General features: G+C 36.9%; 3 protein-coding genes across 5 annotated transcripts; 2 read left to right on the top strand and 1 right to left on the bottom strand.

The window, feature by feature from the left end:
* Positions 1-59: 59 nt before the first annotated feature.
* Positions 60-16,409, top strand: LOC106137886 (uncharacterized). The gene is made up of 20 exons (XM_013338822.2): positions 60-266; positions 405-548; positions 734-889; positions 1,375-1,522; positions 1,810-1,929; positions 2,978-3,144; positions 3,700-3,807; positions 5,756-5,893; positions 7,229-7,361; positions 7,801-7,989; positions 8,638-8,726; positions 9,360-9,515; positions 9,599-9,721; positions 10,484-10,561; positions 11,049-11,963; positions 12,556-12,768; positions 13,315-13,443; positions 14,658-14,913; positions 15,550-15,715; positions 16,180-16,409. The coding sequence occupies exons 1-20, from the start codon at positions 192-194 to the stop codon at positions 16,337-16,339; spliced, it is 3,663 nt and encodes a 1,220-aa protein (XP_013194276.1). The 5' UTR covers positions 60-191; the 3' UTR covers positions 16,340-16,409.
* On the bottom strand, positions 16,346-17,635 carry LOC106137854 (N-alpha-acetyltransferase 80). The gene is made up of 2 exons (XM_013338780.2): positions 17,507-17,635; positions 16,346-17,235 (listed from the first exon to the last, which is right to left on the bottom strand). Exon 2 carries the CDS (start codon positions 17,225-17,227, stop codon positions 16,616-16,618), a length of 612 nt encoding a protein of 203 aa, XP_013194234.1. The 5' UTR covers positions 17,228-17,235; positions 17,507-17,635; the 3' UTR covers positions 16,346-16,615.
* Positions 17,393-19,731, top strand: LOC106137853 (EEF1A lysine methyltransferase 1). 3 transcript variants are annotated; one of them, XM_013338777.2, is made up of 4 exons: positions 17,393-17,496; positions 18,108-18,266; positions 18,537-18,687; positions 18,934-19,731. In XM_013338777.2, the coding sequence occupies exons 2-4, from the start codon at positions 18,114-18,116 to the stop codon at positions 19,275-19,277; spliced, it is 648 nt and encodes a 215-aa protein (XP_013194231.1). In that variant the 5' UTR covers positions 17,393-17,496; positions 18,108-18,113; the 3' UTR covers positions 19,278-19,731. The 3 variants fall into 3 exon arrangements, with proteins under 3 accessions (XP_013194231.1, XP_013194232.1, XP_013194233.1); XM_013338778.2 differs by having other exon boundaries at positions 17,393-17,544; XM_013338779.2 differs by lacking the exon at positions 17,393-17,496 and adding an exon at positions 17,713-17,935.
* The last annotated feature ends 480 nt before the right edge of the window (positions 19,732-20,211 follow it).

Genomic DNA, 20,211 nt, shown 5'->3' with positions numbered 1-20,211 from the left:
ATTACTACATAAGCCGTTTCATAACTGATGTCAATGTCAATACCGCATGTTGTATTTTTTATTGTGATGAAACAAAACGCATATAACCTCAAAAAATAATGCAGTGCTGAGATCCGTAAAACAAGAATATTTAAAACGTTCCCTCAGACTTTTGTTCAAACTCAAGGCTCAGTAAATTTTTACATATAGCAATGGCTGATACAGAAGAATACTTTCCTCGTGGGGGGAAGAAGCCAACTATCACATACTTCAAACAAAGTGGAAACGTAAGCTGTGTTTACCATACCTACAGATCTTCCACATTCTGTAAACTAACTAAACTAATTGTAAAGTTAAATTGTAATAGATTTTATATTATGAAAGTAAAAATTTGAATTTGAATTATATTATTAGCTATTTTATAGTTTTTAGGTGCAGCTGAAAAGGGAGAAAAGAAGAAAAAAAAGCAGAAGAAGAAGTCGGATGCAGATGATGGATATTTATCAGACGAAGCTACTAACGATGTTGACCAGTCCTACAAAAACTGCGCTGCGCGGCTTACCTATAAGGTACATAAGTATTTATGCATTATTTTTAGTATTTTTCGCTAAATTAAAAAAAATTAAAACATGATTGGAAAGAGGTAGTCTCTACCTACCCATCCGGGAAAGAGGCGTGATTTTTATATTTATGTATGTATGTATGTAAAACATGATTATTATTGTACACTTCTATTTATCTTTTTTCATTTCAGACTATTAAACCAGGAGTCTTGGTCCTCGGTCGCATTGGTCAGGTGCATGAAACCAAGCTGACTGTGATGCTGCCGGGCAAAATGTCCGGCACCGTGATGGCTTGTCATATCAGCGAGCCATACAATAAGTTATTGCAGGCCTATGTCAATGATCAGGTACAATTTTCATAATTTTATACAACTTTGAAAGAGGACACATTTTTATTTTTAATACTAGCTTTTCACTTATAGTTGTTAGTTTATAACTCCATTTCTTTGCTCTAATGATTGGAAAGTGGCTCTGAACTTAGTTTTAAGTAATTTATTTCATGTCAACTAATTTTGTGAATGACAATTACCAAGTGATGAGATTTACCTTAATAATGAATAAAAATTCAGAATTTGAGTTTATTAGAGAAAGTAGGTAATGAGAAGGCTAACTCTTTTTGAAAATGGATAATCATTGCTTGTTATAAATTTTGCTCATTACAATTTTATGAAAGGTGTTAAGAATCAAGTTGATTGACAGGCTCCCAAACTATAGAATTTTAGAATTAACACAATATTGTCATATCTTCTATGACTGTTGTAGGAATGATAGAAATCCTAACATAAAGTCATTACATATTATGTTTCTTCATTGTTAACTTATTTTCTTACAGACAGACAAAGTGACAGAGCTCCAAGAGATGTTCCGGCGCGGGCAATATGTGGCCGTCAAGGTGTTGGAGGTGGAAGGCACTCGCCTCATGCTGTCCATGATGCCACAGCATGTCAATATGGCCAAGAAACATAGTGACGTGCTGAAGAGTAAGTCTGTTTTGTAGTCCAATGGTTTTGTGTCCCATTCTGGGGCAAAGTCTAAAAGGTAACTGATAAGCAAGCGGTGGACTCGTTTTTTTAAAGAAGATTTGACTTTGTCTACCCAATAAGGGATAAAATAGATGTGTGTGTGTGTAAGACAGACATAATTAGATCCATGCTAATATTATCAATGTGATTATGTGTTTGTGTCTTTGTGTCAAAACCACTGATCTGATCACCAATAAATTTTGCATATTTTTGCATATATATTTTATTATATTCAAATTTTCCAGGTGATTTGCTCCAAGCGGCCGTGGTGTCCGTGGAAGACCACGGCTACGTCATGGACATTGGTATCGCCAACTCAAGACCTTTCTTACCTAAGAGCAATACCAACCCTGATGTACATCTTGGTAAGATTTCCCTCATCCCTGGGGCTTAGCTCCGACGAATATTACAAACAGTCTCCTTCATTGATGATGTCTTTTTACTCTGTAGCGTTCAGATTAGCATTGCCCCATTTTTTTACAGAATAAGATAGATAGATAGATAAAAGCTTTATTCACCATCACAATACATTAGTTGGACACATACATAATTAACAGTAATAAACAATGTGAATGTGCAATGTGCATGAATGTACCACAAACAATGATGGACAGTGAAAAGGTCCTGACTCAGCATAATGTCGCAGGTGTAGGCACCGCGACGCTGATGATTCTGCCAGAACCTTAGATGAGCTCAGCGAAGCCACACGAAGAGGAGATAAATGTACCTACTAGTTATAGGGCGAGTGTCCAGTAAAGTTTGTTAATGGCTCAGCAAAAAAGAAATAAATAAGTGCGAATGTAATAAATATTTTCATTTACTGTTGCTTATTACTTAAGTGTTAAAAAAGCGCACGCACGTCACTTTAACAATCAAATGGTTCAATAATTAATGACTGTAGCCACACTAGGAAAACATGCGAGTAATGTTTGTGTATATATTTGTATATTTAACTTTGTGATTGGGTCAAACGTTTGCCATTCCAATTGCATTTGACAGAATAAATTCCTTAAATTTAAGTTTAAATGAAAAGAGTGATTTTAAATTTCGAATAGGAGGGGGGATATTATTCCATATTTTAGTGGCATTATACCTAAAACTACAACAGAACGCAGCTGTTCTGTGTCGAGGCACGACGAGAGGAGGGACACATGTTCTCAACCCCTCCGATCCTCTCGGATATCTCAATTTTATTTTGTCATACAAATACATAAGCTGAAAATTGTTCTCTGAGATCACTTTTTTCAACTACTAGACTGACACTCAATCGTTTTAACACATTCCTGATCATCCAATGTTTCAGATCACTTGAAACATTTCACGTTCATCAAAGTTTCATCAACTTATCTGGACTTACAACAAACACGCGCGACTGCCTTTCCGTTAAAGCTAGTTCTCATTAATTTCCTCTAGATGTGGGCGTGCTGACATGGTGTACGGTGAAATCGGTAACGTCAACGGCCGACAACAGCATAGTGACCCTCAGCAACCAGCTGGAAGCCCTGCAGCGAGCGTCCGCCCGAGCCAGCTCCGTGACGCTGCTGACACCGGCCACTCCGCTGCAGTTCACCGTAGATAAGGTATGGTGAGACTGGGCATGTAATCAAATTGAAATTCAAAATTTTTAATTCATTATTTTAGGATACTACATATCGCTTAATAATTGTCAAAACGTTTGGTTTCACAACATTCGTTGATGTGAAGTAAATTACTTAAAACTAAGTTTACTGCCGCTTCCAAGGCGTCAGTGCAGGAGAAGCGGTAACAAACTGCATCGTAAATAAAATTACGTCTCTCCCTCTCTCTCCCAGAGGGGTAAGTACAGTAACATCTTTCTGCTTACCACGATCCCTGTAAATTTCCTTCGCTTCATCCGCATTTGAACCGTCATGCAAGCGGTTTTGGGGTACTCTTGACCTGAATTTAGCCACGCTTCCGATTTGATCAAGGTATTATTGTCCTAATATAATGTTGTATATGTATACTATATGCACTTAAATTGTAAAATAAACATACAAGGTAGCAAAATTTTTTGCATATGTCAGTCTTTTGTCACAATTTTGACATTGATTATAATTAAAAAAAAACCACACATCTCGTGTTGTAATTTTGGTAAATCAATTTGTTTGTTTCAGCCTCTAGAGAACGGCATCGAGGGCAGCGTGCTGGGCGGCGAGCGGGCGTACATTCAGCGCGACCACGCCGATAAAGTTAACGGGAAGAAACCCAAGCTTGGACAGAAGGTATCACTGTACATATATACATAAAGTCACACCTCTTTCCCGAAAAGAGCAAGCAGAGTCTACATCTTTCCACGATCCCTGCATACCTCGTCGGTTTCGGGTACTCTTATGTAGGGTAGGGCGGGGCTGAAAGGTCCAATTTGACTATTTTGAATTATACTGTGAAAACCGACCCTACTATATCAAAATATATAACAGTAATCAAACAAACAGTTATCTGACTATGTTTAACTCAATTTTTAGTTGAATTATACATACATACATACATATAATCACGTCTATGTCCCTTGCGGGGTAGACAGAGCCAACAGTCTTGAAAAGACTGATAGGCCACGTTAAGCTGTTTGGCTTAGTTGAATTATTGTAATAGAAATATGTGTTTTTACAACTTTTCTAGACCTTGTCGTCTGTCTCTTTTTGCCCCATAGTAGGGGTAAAAAGGGACAGGCAGGAGGCAAAAAGGTCCAGTATTTAATTATTATTTAAAAATTATTTTATGGAACTAAAACAATATTTGGTTCAATAAAATTCAGTCGTTTATTTTTATTCCAAAAACAAAAAGTCAAAAGTATTGTAATTTTTGAACAAAAATAAAATCTTTATTATAATTCCAAGTTTCATATTATTTAAATAGTCTCTATTCTAAAAGATTTTTTTTTAACAAACAAAGCCTATTTTTTTCTAATCATATTACAACAGTAAAAGTCTTACTAATAATTTCCAACTTGGTTGATCTTATAATAGTTTAATCAATAATCAGTCTCTATAGAAAAACACAATTAAACAAGACAGCACTATTCATTATGAATGTTGACATAGCCTGACTTTAAAATCTTATAACTAATCTTACATAATCTTTTAAAGGCTTTACCCACCACCACGATCGGATTTTCTTTTATAGTTGCGCATACTGAAACAAAAAACTCTTTATTAACCAACATATGTATTAATGAGGGGCTAAAGGTCCACATTGGACCTTTTTACCCCAACCATATGTAAATATTTTTAAGAGGTTATAACGAAATTACCGTTACACCTAGCCTAAAACTAATAATAAATCGTGAAAAACAAATAAATCACGTATACTAATAAACTATGTTTAGGTGTTATAAACGAAAAACCACTGCTCGAAACTAAAAAGAATAATGATGAAAAAATTTACTTACGTTAAAATTTTTAGACGTAGTCGTATATCTTCGGCTAGCGACGTTGCTCGACCGCCGGCGATACCTCGTTACGCCTCCCGCGCCCCCTTCATTCCGCGAACGTAGTTAGAACGAACGACATACCACTAGATTTTTAGATACTTATGGTGGACCTTTATACCCGCGGACCTTTAAGCCCCGCCCTACCCTACTCGGGTATTCAAAGGCGTCGTTCTCTTGATCATTGAATTTAGATTCAAATAGACATACATACATATAATCATGTCTATATCCCTTGCGGGGTAGACAGAGCCTCAATTCTATCACTAAGCCGAACAGCTGAACGTGGCCTTTCAGTCTTGATGACTGTCGGCTCTGTCTGCCCCGCAAATGATGAAGACGTGATAATGTGTTATGTTTATTTCATTTATTCGTAAAAGGCGACTAAGGGGTAGGCTTATAAACTTGGGATTCTTCTTTTAGGCGATGGGCTAGCAACCTGTCACTATTTGAATCTCAATTCCATCTTAAAGCCAAACAGCTGAACGTGGCCTATTAGTCTTTACAAGACTGTTGGCTCTGTCTACCCCGCAAGGGATATAGACGTGATATGTATATGTATTTATTTCATTTTTATGTGCAGTAAAGAGTTTACAAGTTTCTTTTATAACTATGTACTATTTTCTTGTTACTGTGTAAATTTCTATGCAATAAAGATAGATAAGACAAACAAACAAAATATTTTCTTGCAACTCGGGACATCAAAGACTGAATGGCATGTAATACCTAATTAATGTTATCAGATCCGCGCCCGAGTGCTGTACGTGATACCTATCCGCAACACGCCGTTCCTCACCATGAAGGAGATCTTCTCCACCACGTACCCCGACATGGAGGACGAGCAGAAGATCAAGGAGGGAGAGATTATTGATGAGGCCCAGGTGTGTAAATGCTTAACTTTATGTACATACATACATACATATACATACATAAAATCACGCCTCTTTCCCGGAGGGGTAGGCAGAGACTACCTCTTTCCACTTGCCACGATCTCTGCATAGTTCCTTCGCTTCATCCACATTTATAACCCTCTTCATGCAAGCTCGGCGGTTTCGGGTACTCTTGACCCGACCCTTTGCCAGGGCGTCCTTAATTTGATCAAGTTACGTTCGTCTAGGCCAGAGAGTCCCAAACTTATTTTGTCTACTGCCCACTTTGAGAATAAATATTTTTTTAGCGCCCCCATTTTTTCACCTATTTGAGTTTGAGCAATCTTTTAATTCATATTAGTTGATGTTCACAAGTTGTTGTTGTTGTGAGTCAAGAGCTCTTGAAGTCGTTGTTTAAAAGGCCTCCTAGCTAAATAAAATAACAAATCACTCCCCCCCGCCCATACACAACGCCCCCATTTTCTTTCTGGGTTTCTTACCGCCCCCCTTGAGACCTGCAGCGCCCACAAGGCGGCGTTATCGCCCACTTTGGGAAAGACTGGTCTAGGCCTTTCCACTCCGACCTTTCCCTCCACACTCTCCTTGTATATCTGCTTAACTTTATGTAGTTGTTACTATTCATCAAAATATATAAAAGAAGAAAGTGAATAACTGACTGACTGACGTATCAACGCACAGCCTAAACTGCTGGGTATAAAGACTTTGAAATTTGGCTAATTTTTAGGTTTTTTATTGTACAGTACCCTTATACTCGGAACCATACGGCACAAACGCTAGGAAAAAGATAAATGTTGAAAACTTTTATTTTTTAGGAACATACGTACATATAGTCACGTCTAAATCCCTTCCGGGGTAGACAGAGCCAACAGACTTGAAAAGACCGACAGGCCACGTTCAGCTGTTTGGCTTGATGATATAATTGAGATTCAAATAGTGCCATGTTGCTAGCCCATCGCCTTTTACGACATCCATGGGAAAGAGATGGAGTGATCCTATTATTATATGTATTGGAGCTGGGAACCACACGATTAGGAACAGTTAAATCATAGCTGCTTCTTTGTCATTACTTTTTCCCTCTTCATAGCTTATTAATTACAAAAAAATACAAAAACACAAATTTCGTAATAACGTAATCCAGTAATCTTTATTAACAAATTAAGTGTTTGCTAATAACAGAATACTTACTTGAAAATAATTATCACTTGAGTCGGTTAAAAATCATTTTTTTTACCGACTTTAAAAAAAGAGGAGGTTCTCCATTCGACCGTATTAATTTTTTAACTTGCTGCTGCTTTTACCTTTTGATCGATTGTGTATTGTTTCCAGGTGATCAGAATCCTGGGCCGCACGGTCTACTTCAAGCTGGGCCTAGGTTGCGTCGGCTCCATGAGTCTCAAGGGGATACAAGTGGACGAGACCCTCACTGATGAGCATATAGTGGCCAAGTCGTATCCGGTTGGTGAGTCTACGTCATTTCAATAAATAAATAAATATATACGGGACAAATTACACAGATTGAGTTAGCCTCGAAGTAAGTTCGAAACTTGTGTTACTAGATACTAACTCAACGATGCTATATTTTATAATAAATACTTATATAGATAAACATCCAAGACCCGGGCCAATTAGAAAAAGTTCTTTTCTCATCATGCCCTGGCCTGGATTCGAACCCGTTTCCACCGAATGAGTTTCCACTGTACATTAAGAATTGGTTTCACTTATAAAGTTTTTAAAACATCAATGAAGACTCAAAATAACATATAGGCTACTTTTTACCCCGGAGTACCCGCGGGATTGATAGGGTTTCCATGCGGACGAAGTCGCTGGCGGCTTCTAGTGTTATTTATATGGGATAACAACGTTTTGCCGGGACAGCTAGTATTGATAATATATTTCAGGCAGCAGCCACAAAGTCCGCGTGGTGTCGTACAACCTGAGCGACTACTCGTACACGGTGAGCGACCAGCCCTCCGCGCTGCGCGAGCGCCACTTCGCGCCGGAGCAGCTGCGCGCGGGCGAGGCGGTGCGCGCGCGCATCTCGCGCGTAGCCGATGATCACGTGCTGGTGCAGTTCGGCAGGATCACTGGTAACGCACACATACATACATATATATATATATATAGTCACGTCTATAATAATTTTGTTCAAAACCTACTTTGGATCAATTTTTGTTAGTAAAATAAAATTAATGTTAGTAAGTACATACAAGGAAACATCCACAAAACAAACAGAGATATAACACCTGTTCGTTTTTCCGCATGCGTATCATCTATATCCCTTGCGGGGTAGACAGAGCCAACAGCCTTGAAGAGACTGATAGGCCATGTTCAGCTGTTTGGCTTGATGATAGAATTGAGATTCAAATAGTGACAGGTTGCTAGCACATCGCCTAAAAGAAGAATCCCAAGTTTGTAAGCCTAGCTCTTAGTCACCTTTTACGACATCCATCGGAACAAGATGGAGAGGTCCTATTCTTTTTTTTTCATTTGTGCCGGGAAATTAAAGGATTTTAAATTTTGATAATAAAACCAGGTAGCGAAAGTTCACGCATTCTTTTTTTTTATTTAAATTTAATGATGCAAAGAACTACATCAATTCATTGATATTTATGTCACTGTCACTTTACACACACCTATTATAAATTAAACAGGACCTCTTTAAGTTCATTCCGTTAACTCCATTCGGATATTTTGTTACGCTTTACCTTTTATATTTTGAATTAAAATTTCCGCAGGGTTCGTGCCGCAGACACATTTAACCGACTCGGGCGTATTCGTGGACCCCAAGAAAGCAACCAAATCCAAGTTATCCAAAAAGTATAAGGTACAATTCCACGCTTTGTAAGATTTTTTTTAGTAACAAGATTATATTGATGTATTGAGCGTTAATAGTATTTATATATAGAATTATATATAACTATATATATATATCGAGGCTAACTCAAGTAAGTTCGAGACTTGTGTTACGAGATACTAACTCAATGATACTTTATTTCATAATAATACTTATATAGATAAACATCCAAGACCCAAAAGACCAACTTGTTCTGTCTGTCTCCTCTCTCTTTATTTATATTTCATTCTCTCTCCCTCTCTTCTCCCGCTTCCCACTCTCCTTTCATCCCTACTCCTCCCCCCTCCCCGTCACTATTTCCTATTTTACTCTCTTGTGTTGTAAAACAAAATGTTTTGATACTTTTTTTCACCATACATACATACATATAATCACGTCTTTATTCCTTGCGGGGTAGACGGAACCAAAAGTCTTGAAAAGACTGATAGGCCACGTTCAACTGTTTGGCTTAATCATAGAATTCCCAAATAACAGAAAGAAATCCCAAGTTTATAAGCCTATCCCTTAGACGCCTTTTACGACATCCGTGGGAACGAGATGGAGTGGTCCTATTCTTTTTTTTTCACACGGGTTTTCATCACTGTTTTTGTATTTTGTGTGCAGGTTGGACAAGAAGTACAAGCTAGAGTGTTGCTGGTGGACATGGCAAAACAGTCTGTTCTGCTGACGCTGAAGCCCTCGCTGCTGGCCGAGGACGTGGAAGCGCTGGCCAGCTACGAGGACGCTGAGCTAGGGAAGGCATACACCGGGTGTATAAGGGTGAGTTCACTTCAATTCAAATTCAAACTTCAATTGAAACTTTTAATTGAAATTTTATTAATTGTCTTTGTTATTGTCCCCAGGTCATACGCAACGACTACATGCTGGTTTCGTTCTTCAACAACGTGACGGCGTACATTCCCCGCCAGTACATCACCAGGGAGCCAATAGAGAATCTATCAGATGTGTTCCACGCGGGTCAAATTGTAAGTGATAATTTTTTTTTATTTTATTATTATTAATTTTTTTCTCAGCTTTTCTGAATCTAAAGAGTTGAAAAGAGAATTCTTATTCATGTATTTTTATGTCGTTATAGTAACGATCACGACATAAAAATATATTTGTCAGCAGCAGTAAGCCATGCAGCTGGACGCCGCGCGCCGAGGCTCTGTCTGCCCCGCAAGGGATATAAACGTGACTATGAATAGAATAGAATAGATTTATTTTCAAAATTGGATACAAGGTATCACTTATTGACGTCACATTACTTAAATCTAATTATAACTACTACCGCTTAACGGAACAAATGTGTATATGTGTATGTATGTACGTATGTTCTGGCTTCAAAGAGTGAGAAGGGAACTCTTATTTATGCATTTTTGTATGTTTTTATAGTCGCAGCCATTACAGTAGTCTTAGTCTTTTGAAGTCACTAAAATGATTTTTAGGAAATGTGACTAATATAAGCCATGATCAGTTAAGAAGTTTTTTTTTAATTCAAATTTAAACATTTTATTCATTATTATTGGTTGCTTCGTATCACTTAATAAATGTCATTTCTTTTGGTTTACACAACATTGGTTGACGTCAAATAAATTACTAACTTTACTGCCGCTTCGGAAAGAAGAAGCGGTGACAAACTGCACTGCAGCATTTTGAAAATTCGATAAATCGTTCAAAGGATATTTTCTTACTCGATTTTATTTTCAAGGTTAACGTCTGATGAAAATCTTATACTATTTTTAAAGGTGAAATGCACAATAGTACGAGTCTATCCAGAAAATAAGAAGATGACGGGAAGTCTTGTAACCGAGCCATTCGCTGGAGTAAGTAAAATTATAATTTTTCAGTTTGAACAAATGAAATTAATAAACTTTCGTGTAACCAATAACAATTAATCATTACCTCTCCAAGCCTTACTAATTTGGTATCTTTTATATATATTTTATGTAAGTTTATTTGGTTTTTACATATGTATTTTATTATATTATTTATTTATTTATTTATGTAGATACGTTTATCAATTATTGTGTGTGAGAGTGGAGTACACGCCTGTCACCCTTTCTATCATGTCTCCTATCTCAGGTCTGCTGGAAGAGATTTCTTTAGAAATAAGCAGAACCTTTGTAATTTTGTTACTTATGTTTATCATTTTCGATGTTTTCTGTGTACATAAATTAGTAAATAATAAAAAACAATTATAATTTAAAATTATGTAGTAAATGAAAAGGTTACGACGAAATAAATGTTATAGTTATTTTATTTATATGTATTTTTATTTTTTATGTATATTCATGTTTATTCATTTCGTAGAAAGTTCGAGAAAAGGGTGAAAAAAGAAAAATAAATGACATTGAAGAGCAAGATGTTCCCACCAAAAAGAAGAAGCCCGAAGATTCACCGGAAGAATTAAAAGAAAAGAAGAAGAGAAATAAAACCAAAGAAGAAGATTCTACGGAAGATAAACCAAAAAAGAAAAAAGATAGAAAGAAATCTGAATCTGACACCGACCATATGGAACATGATATCGCTGATAGAAAGCAAAAGAAGAAGGCAAGTGAAGAAGATAACAATGAGGAAAGAACAAAAGTTTCCGAAGAAAGTGACGCCATAGAGACTGACGTGTACGACGACTCGGAACCGATTTTGACGCCACAGGAATTGGAACTCACAGACACGTCAAATTGCAACGACATAAGGAAATGTAAAAAACGCGTTATATCACTTCTAAAAGCTATAAACGCCAGGCAAATGAGAATAGATAGAATAGAAGAGAAGATAGCTAAAATAGAAAAGAAAGGTTTGACAGCCAGGAATAAAATGTTCCATACGGCTATGCATTCGGAAATATTAGTTGTGAAAGAAAGGGCTAAGAAATTGTTGGCAACGTTAACACAAGTGCAAGGGAAGTTGAAAGAGTTGGGTTATAAAGAAAACAATGATGTTATTGAATTGGCCGATCCCGAAAATGAACAAGAAACAGTAAAAGCGAATAAAAGGAAAGATACTGAAACAGATTTGGGTGATGAAGAACAAGATATTGTTAAAAAGAATAAAGAAAAGACTAGAAAGGAAAAGAAGGAGAGAAAGAGTAAGAAAGAAGACGTGAAGGTGGTGGAAAGTCTGGAGCCGGTGCTGGAGGTGCCCAGTGCTAAGGATTTCTGGGCGGCGCCTGATGTGAGTGCGCAGAAGGAGGAAGAAGATGATCTTAGCAGTAGTGATGATGAGGTGAGTTTTTTCATTCTGACATTTTTTACTGACTTATGTTTCCATGGTAATTGGCTTGTCACAGTCACTTATCATATCACAAAAGGCAAAATATGCTCCTATGCTTTCAACCGCGGGTTATGTCTCATGTTTATTTTAAGATATAGCATTTCGATTTAACCGACCACCTGCCTATCGCCAACTTATCTTGGCAATGTAATTGATATACTAGGTGTAATAGCTTATTTTAAAATAACGACAAACATGAGAAAGTGATGCTTTTTATAAACTGTCATTAACCACCGAGCTTGCATGAAGAGAGTTATAAATGTGGATGATGCGGAGGAAGTATACATAGATCGTGGCAAGTAGAATGATGTAGTCGCTGCCTATGCCTCCCGGTAAAAGGCGTGATTTTATGTATGTATGTATGTCATAAACCACACCGCAAAGTAGCTAAGACCTCCTCAAAGGATGGTTTGACAAAATTTATTAAGATATATTTTTTTAAATAAGATTTTTATAGATTTATTTAATTATTTTTTTTTGTTGTAATTGCTTCTTACCGGCCTGACTCACTTGACCAGATTTTTTTAATCCATCACATTTACAGGCAAAAGATCAACCCAAAAAGAAACGCAAGAAGCTGTCAGTCGCCGAGAAACTATCTAAGTTGCGCGAAGAAGAAGAAAGGACGCGGACACTGGAACGTATGGCCGCCGAGGGCGACTCGCACCCGCGCTCGGCCGAGCACTTCGAGCGAGCGATACTCGCCTCGCCCGCCGCCAGCCAGCTGTGGATCGGCTATATGGCCTTCCATTTGCAGGTAATTATTAGATAACTGTGATACTTTTTTTTTTAATGTATATTTAAAAAGCGATCCGAACAGATTTCGAACGGTTAGTGAAATTTTTGTCGTTAAATTATTAATTTGTAGCAATAATCATCAGCCCGACGTGACAGAAGTGGCAAAATCGCGGATTACCCAAAGAGGGTGCCAATTAATAAACTAAATATCTCATGCCGTGTGATTCCCGGCACCAATAGAAAACAGAATAGGACCACTCCATCTTTTTCCCATGGATGTCGTAAAACGCGACGAAGGTATAGGCTTACAAACATGGTATTGTTTTTTTAGACGATGGGCTAACAACCTGTCACTATTTGAATCTCAATTCTATCATTAAGCCAAACAGCCGAACGTGGCCTATCAGTCTTTTCGAAGCTGTTGATCCTGTCTATATATATATCTATACTATATATATCTTTGTATAAATGTATAAGGCTGTGTTGGCTCTGTCTACCCCGCAAGGGATATAGACCTGACCATATATATGTATGTATGTATAATTATCACAATGATTGTCGTCAGTCAACAGAGATAGAGAAGGCGCGCGCGGTGGGCCGGCGGGCGCTGAGCTGCATTCCGTTCCGCGAGCTGCGGGACAAGCTGAACGTGTGGCTGGCCATGATCAACCTGGAGAACAGGTTCGGCACCAAGGTATGAATAGAATAGCATACATACATACATATGGTCACGTCTTTATCCCTTGCGGGGTAGACAGAGCCAATAGTCTTGAAAAGACTGAATGGCCACGTTCAGCTATTTGGCTTAATGATAGAATTGAGATTCAAATAGTGACAGGTTGCTAGCCCATCGCCTAAAAAGAATCCCAAGTTTGTAAGCCTATTCCTTAGTCGCCTTTTACGACATCCATGGGAAAGAGATGGAGCGGTCCTATTCTTTTTTGTATTGGTGCCGGGAACCACACGGCACAGAATAGATTTAATTTCAGAATTCGATACAAGGTATCACTTATTGACGTCACATCACATAGAATAGAATAGATTTATTTTCAAAATTGGATACAAGGTATCACTTATTGACGTCACATCACATAGAATAGAATAGATTTATTTTCAAAATTGGATACAAGGTATCACTTTTTGACGTCACATCACATAGAATAGAATAGATTTATTTTCAAAATTGGACACAAGGTATCACTTATTGACGTCACATCACATAGAATAGAATAGATTTATTTTCAAAATTGGACACAAGGTATCACTTATTGACGTCACATCACATAGAATAGAATAGATTTATTTTCAAAATTCGATACAAAGTATCACTTATTGACGTCACATCACATAGAATAGAATAGATTTATTTTCAAAATTCGATACAAAGTATCACTTATTGACGTCACATCACAATAGAATAGAATAGATTTATTTTCAAAATTGAATACAAAGTATCACTTATTGACGTGACATCACATACATATGTATGTACATACAATACAGTACCTGCCCACCCGGTTCAAGGTTTTCACCTTTCATTACCCAAAGGTTGGCTGGACGAGATTGCTTAGCGATAAGTACGCCTTTGCTCAACATATTCATAATGTATGTTTCTACTACCGTGCCGTGTGGTTCCCGGCACGAATACAAAAAAGAATTGGACCAATCCATTTCTTTCACATGGATGTCGTAAAAGGCGACTTAGGGATAGGCTTACAAACTTGGCATTCTTTTTTGGGCGATGGGCTAGCAACCTGTCTCAATTCTATCGTTAAGCCAAATAGCTGAACGTGGCTATTCAGTCTTTTAGACTATTGGCTCTGTCCACCTCGCAAGGGATATAGACGTGACCATATGTATGTATGTATTAAAAATATGCTATCTATAATTATATTTCTACAATCACAGGAAAGCCAACAGAAGATTCTAGAAGAAGCTTTACAGATGAACGAACCTTACGACATTCACTCTAAACTGCTGGACATCTACGTGGAGACCAGCAAACAACACGAGCTGACTTCCTTAGTAGACCTCATGATGAGGAAGTACAAACGGGATCCCAACGCTTACATCCAGGCGGGGAACGCCTGCTTCAGACTCGGGCTGGTGGAGAAGGCGAGGCAGGTCATGCAGAAGGCGGTCAGCGTGCTGGAGAAGAAAGAACGTGAGTGGTTTTACATATAGATGAAATACAAATCTCTTTATTGCGAAAATACAGGTAGAAAAGATACAGTCAGTTCGTGTCACTGTGATCTGTGTTCACAAGACGTAGAATAATTCAATCAGATCATTTTTTTTTCATTTAACATTAAATTAATCAATAATAAAATAAAAATCAAAAATTCGCATCAATTTATACTTTAATCATAATATATCAAATATATGTATATATGCACTTATCAGAAAACGTTCCATTTTTATTTAGTTTCACTGTGCGTGCTATAATCCAGAGTTATTAGTCTAGTAATTCCAAAAATTCAAGATGTAATTAAAAAAATATAGTTTTCAGCCTTTTAATAGGGAACTATGGACAATTTAAGTAGTCATGTCGCGGCATGCTTTACCTTTCAAAAATGGATCTTAATGTATTGTTGTAAAACGCATAATCCTCAAATATAAAACTTGCGAATGAGCGGAGTTTTTAAATTTGTAGATAGTGTGCTTTATTGTAATACATTAAGATCCATTTTCGAATGGATGGACGTATTGGTTCTAATAGGTTTTAAAAATGAATTGTGGGTCCATAGATAATAGTTTACGTCGATTTCGTTAACCGTTTTATATCATTATCTTGTTTCAGACGTGTCTGTCTTAGTACAATTCGCTCTGCTCGAGCGCTCCCACGGCGATAAAGAGCGCGCGGAAGCGTTGTTTGAACAAATACTAGCTGTTTACCCGCAAAGAGTGGACGTCGTGGCGGTGTACATTGACATGCTACTGAAAGGAGGCGACGTCGATAGTATAAGGTTTGTTAATTTTTGTTATGTATCACCTGAGCTATGTAGTATGTATGAGTCAGTACCTGTAATTTTATTTTAGATTATGATGTTAAGTGGATTCCAGGCTCCTTTGCGAGAATACAAACGGTACAAACTCCTACAGTGTGATATATAAAGTTTGGCTAAAACTAAAATAACGTATAATCACGTCTATAACCGATTTTGATGCGGTTTTTAGGAAAATTTTTGGTATACTTAGGATATGGTTTAAGAAATTTAGCAGACTAAATAAAGGAGGATATCGATTGAAGGCGTATCTCTCTTTCCAAACATTATTACTCCAAAGTAAGAAAGAAAATCCTTTTTAACCGACATAAAATAAGTGATATCTCGCGGATGGGTCCATCCGCAAATCGGCAAAAGCTATAAACTAGTCTTTCGCTTATTGTGTATCTTATTCATTTTCTAATTCACGCAATCTTTTCCCACAGACAAGTAATGGAGCGTATGACATCTCAAAAATTGCCAGCAAGAAAAATGAAGACATTATACAAGAAATGGATCGAAGTGGAGGAGAAGATCGGTGATGAGGAGCAGATCGACAGGATACGGCAGAGGGCCATGGCGTTTATAGAGAAAGCCAAGTTTTAGTGTTATAGAAATATAATAGTGGAATTAACATTTTTGAAATAATAATGAATAAACTCTGTTAATACTTAAAGTTTTATTTTTATTTACTGCTCCGATTTTAGAATATTTTTTCGTTAATCCACATTGCAAACACACTATTATTTAAAAACATAAACATAAAGTCACGTCTTTATCCCTCGCGGGGTAGACAGAGCCAACAATTTGAAAATAATGATAGTTTAGGTTCAGGTGCAGGTATTTGGCTTAATGTTATAATTGATTATTTAAAAACGTATATTATAAATATTTAAACATAAATGTTTTAGTACTTTTGATACAGTTCTTTTGGTTACTGCCATTTATATCAGGAGCCTTCGGCATCGGTGGGGGAGGGGGCGGCGGCGCAAACCCGCTAGTTTCTGCGTTTTGTGGCACATATTTAACAGTCTCTGAACTTTCTTCCTCTGATTTTTTAAACATACTATTCACACAAGTGCCGTAAATTGACACTGGAGGACATAACTCATATCCCAATTTTGCATAGAAGTTCTCCTGTCCTTTCGTGGACAAATGCATCATTTTTAGTTTTAAAACGTCTCTTCCATAATCTTCCATTTTGTTCATAAGAAAACTGCCCAATTTCTTTCCACGCAGTGATTTACTTATAACTACAGTCTCGATGAAGCAACTCTCGGGTATACTTGGGATGGGCGTTAATTTACAATGCCCTATGACACATTTATCATTAACTAGAATAAAGCTGGTGGGCAGAGAGTCGCACGATGCTTGAAGCGACATCATTCTAGCAGTCTCACTGCGAGGCCATTCTGCGTTTATTAAGTCGCAGCATGGCTTGAGGTACTCCGGATAATGATGAAGTGGTAATATTGAAAGACTGTTGAAATTCATTATTTGACCTGGAAACAAACAAAAAACTTAATAGTAATATGCAAGTATAATACAAGGCAAACAAATATTAATTTCAAACTACCAATCTAGAAGAAAATGTTCGAATTTGGCAATTTGTAAAAGTCAATAAGGAGTTGTTATTTTCCCGTTGTTGTCAATGTCAAAATCAGCCTTGGGGAGTTCATAATTTTATTTTTGTTTCATTCATTTGCTTGTGGAAAATCGTGTTTTCCAAAATTTTTCTAAGTACAAAGCTATTCTCATCAAAGGTATACTCACCAGCTATCTTTTACATTTTTCTGCAGACATATTTTGCCGTAAGTATACGGCTAACAAATAAATACTGCAGAGCCAAACTATGCTGCTAAGCGGCTTCGGGCCTTCGCAACTGACTAACCTATTTTTATCTGTCAAAGAAACTATGCTTCTTTTGTATTGCCAAAAAATGTGGGAGCTAAAATATCACGTTCTACCATATCGGTCAGACAAAAATATAGTATCTTCTGCATTTTACGTTACAGTTTTATGTAATGAGATTATTTCCGTGTTACGCATTAGCCGGAAAATGCAACATTTACTTTCACTCTTGCTGCATCGGAAGGCACAATAACACATTTACTTTTGTAAACTATGAATAAATTATCATTACATTAAGAGAGATGCCTCTTAAGAATCTTTTCTACTATACATTTAAAACTTCTGCAAAAGGTATTTAAGAGTAATGATTTATTCTTTGGTTATGTACTTCAAAAACCTTCCAATTTCTTAGTACCCTTTACTGCAGTTTTATTTACAGCAGTTTTTTTTTCAACATTATTTTAGACATGTATAAGGTTTATACAAGGCTCGCTCAGTCTATTATAAACACATTTTTTTACAGCTTAAGATGGATGACGATGAAGATGTACCAACCCTGTCAGCGGAAACTTTTGCAGCCCTACAGGAGTTCTACACTGAACAACGGAAGCGACAAGAAATAATGACCAAGCTGGAAGCTGATGACAAGCTCAAAGAAAATATACTATTTGATGAAAACTGGGTTGGTGTTTCAATTAAAAATTAATAATTTTAGAATGTTAGTGTTCTTTTTTATTATAGATCCCATTAGATTCAGTTGACTTTAGATACATTTACCATAAACTTTTGTTAAAATTTTACTTCTCTTGTTGAAGTGTCATCAATTATGAAAATAGCACGATAGAAATACACTTTATTAAAGAAGTAACAATTGGATAAGAAATATGATCATGCAATTTTTTCTTTAAATAAGTTAAGATCAAGCCATATATTATTCACATTTGAATTTCAGCAACTAAGTCAATTCTGGTATGACGAGGCAACAGTGCAGGCTCTGGTGAAGGTAGTGGACAAAATGCTGCCTGACGGTGGGAGGGTGGCTCTCATCTCCTGCCCCACGCTGTTCGTGCCGGTCAAGAGACAGATAGAAGATAGAGCAACAGGTAGGCAATATATCCAAATTTTTATGATAAGATTTAGAAGGTGATAGTTTCAAAAAATGTACATAGATATAATCAGTTCATAGAATAAGGCTGCTCTGTTTGTCATTATCACAAAATGTATGGGCTGGAAACAAGCCAAAAGTCTCTAAACAATTATAATGACTTCAATAAACCACATTTTTTCATAAAATCACAAATACAAAATTTTCTGTCACAATTAAGGTAATTATTAATTCTTCTTTTTAGTTTCCCTGCTAGAATACGATAGACGGTTCGAGGTGCACGCTCCAGACTTCATCTTCTATGACTACAACACACCAGAAAAACTGCCGCCTGAAGCTCTACATTCATACGACTTGGTCGTAGCAGACCCTCCTTTCTTATCCGAAGAATGCATCAGTAAAACCTCTGAGACAATAAAGTTGCTAGCCAAAGGCAATATAGTGGTGTGTACGGGTGCCGTAATGAAGGAAAATGTTGAAAAACTACTGGCGCTGAAGTTGTGCCAGTTTCAGCCGCATCATAGGAACAATTTGGCCAATGAGTTTGCTTGTTACGCTAATTTTGATTTAGATAGTGTGTTAAGATGAAAAGCATAAGTTGGAGATATAGTTTTAAGAATAGTAAGAGAATAATGGATGTGGATAAAGCGAAACCAGTATGCACCAAATATAATGACATACATACATAAAATCACGTCTAAATCCATTGTGGATTAGTCAGAGCCAACAGTCTTAAAGACTGATAAACCACATTCAGCTGTTGTTTGGCTAAATGATAGAATTGAGATTCAAATAGTGACAGGTTGCTAGCCCATCGCCTAAAATAAGAATCCCAAGTTCACAAGCCTATCCCAAGTTTACAAGCCTATCCCGTATCATGATAATTGGGAAAATTTTATCTCTACCTACCCCTCCGGAAAAGGGACATTACGTATGTTTATTTTCAAAGGTGATGCATTTGTGCCGTTACCCTTAACCATTAATCTAAATGTTATTGATTTATATAAAAACACTTTATTTTAAATAAAAAATGTTCAAGACAGTAACTGTATTTTATTTACGTCACACGCAGATGATGTAAAACCATTAATATTTCGATAGAATATGTATTGAAATTTGTCATGCTATCCAAGTTCTGTAGTCATATTATTTTCATTTATAGTTTAATTTAGTTATAGATTGAAAGACAAAACGGAATAGTTTATAGTTTCGTCACAACCAGTTAACATGATTTCGTTACAAAATCTCACTTTACTATGCAATATACATACATATACAAAATCCAGTTTCCCAATCATTTTTTCCGGTGGGGTAGGCAGAGACTACTTCTTTCCACTTACCACGATCTCTGCACACTTTCATTCGTAACTCTCTTCATGCAAGCTGGGCGGTTTCGGGTACTCTTGACTTGACCATTTGTCTATGCAATATCTTTCAAGATATTTTCAGTAAATCTCAATATGGAGGATCTAGTATATAAGACTAACGGAATCCCAAAATGTGTTTTTTTTTTATTTCTGTT

Source organism: Amyelois transitella, chromosome 18, assembly GCF_032362555.1.
Source record: "Amyelois transitella isolate CPQ chromosome 18, ilAmyTran1.1, whole genome shotgun sequence".
Classification (NCBI taxonomy): Eukaryota; Metazoa; Arthropoda; class Insecta; order Lepidoptera; family Pyralidae; genus Amyelois; species Amyelois transitella.
This window is presented reverse-complemented; position numbering and strand designations above follow the sequence as displayed.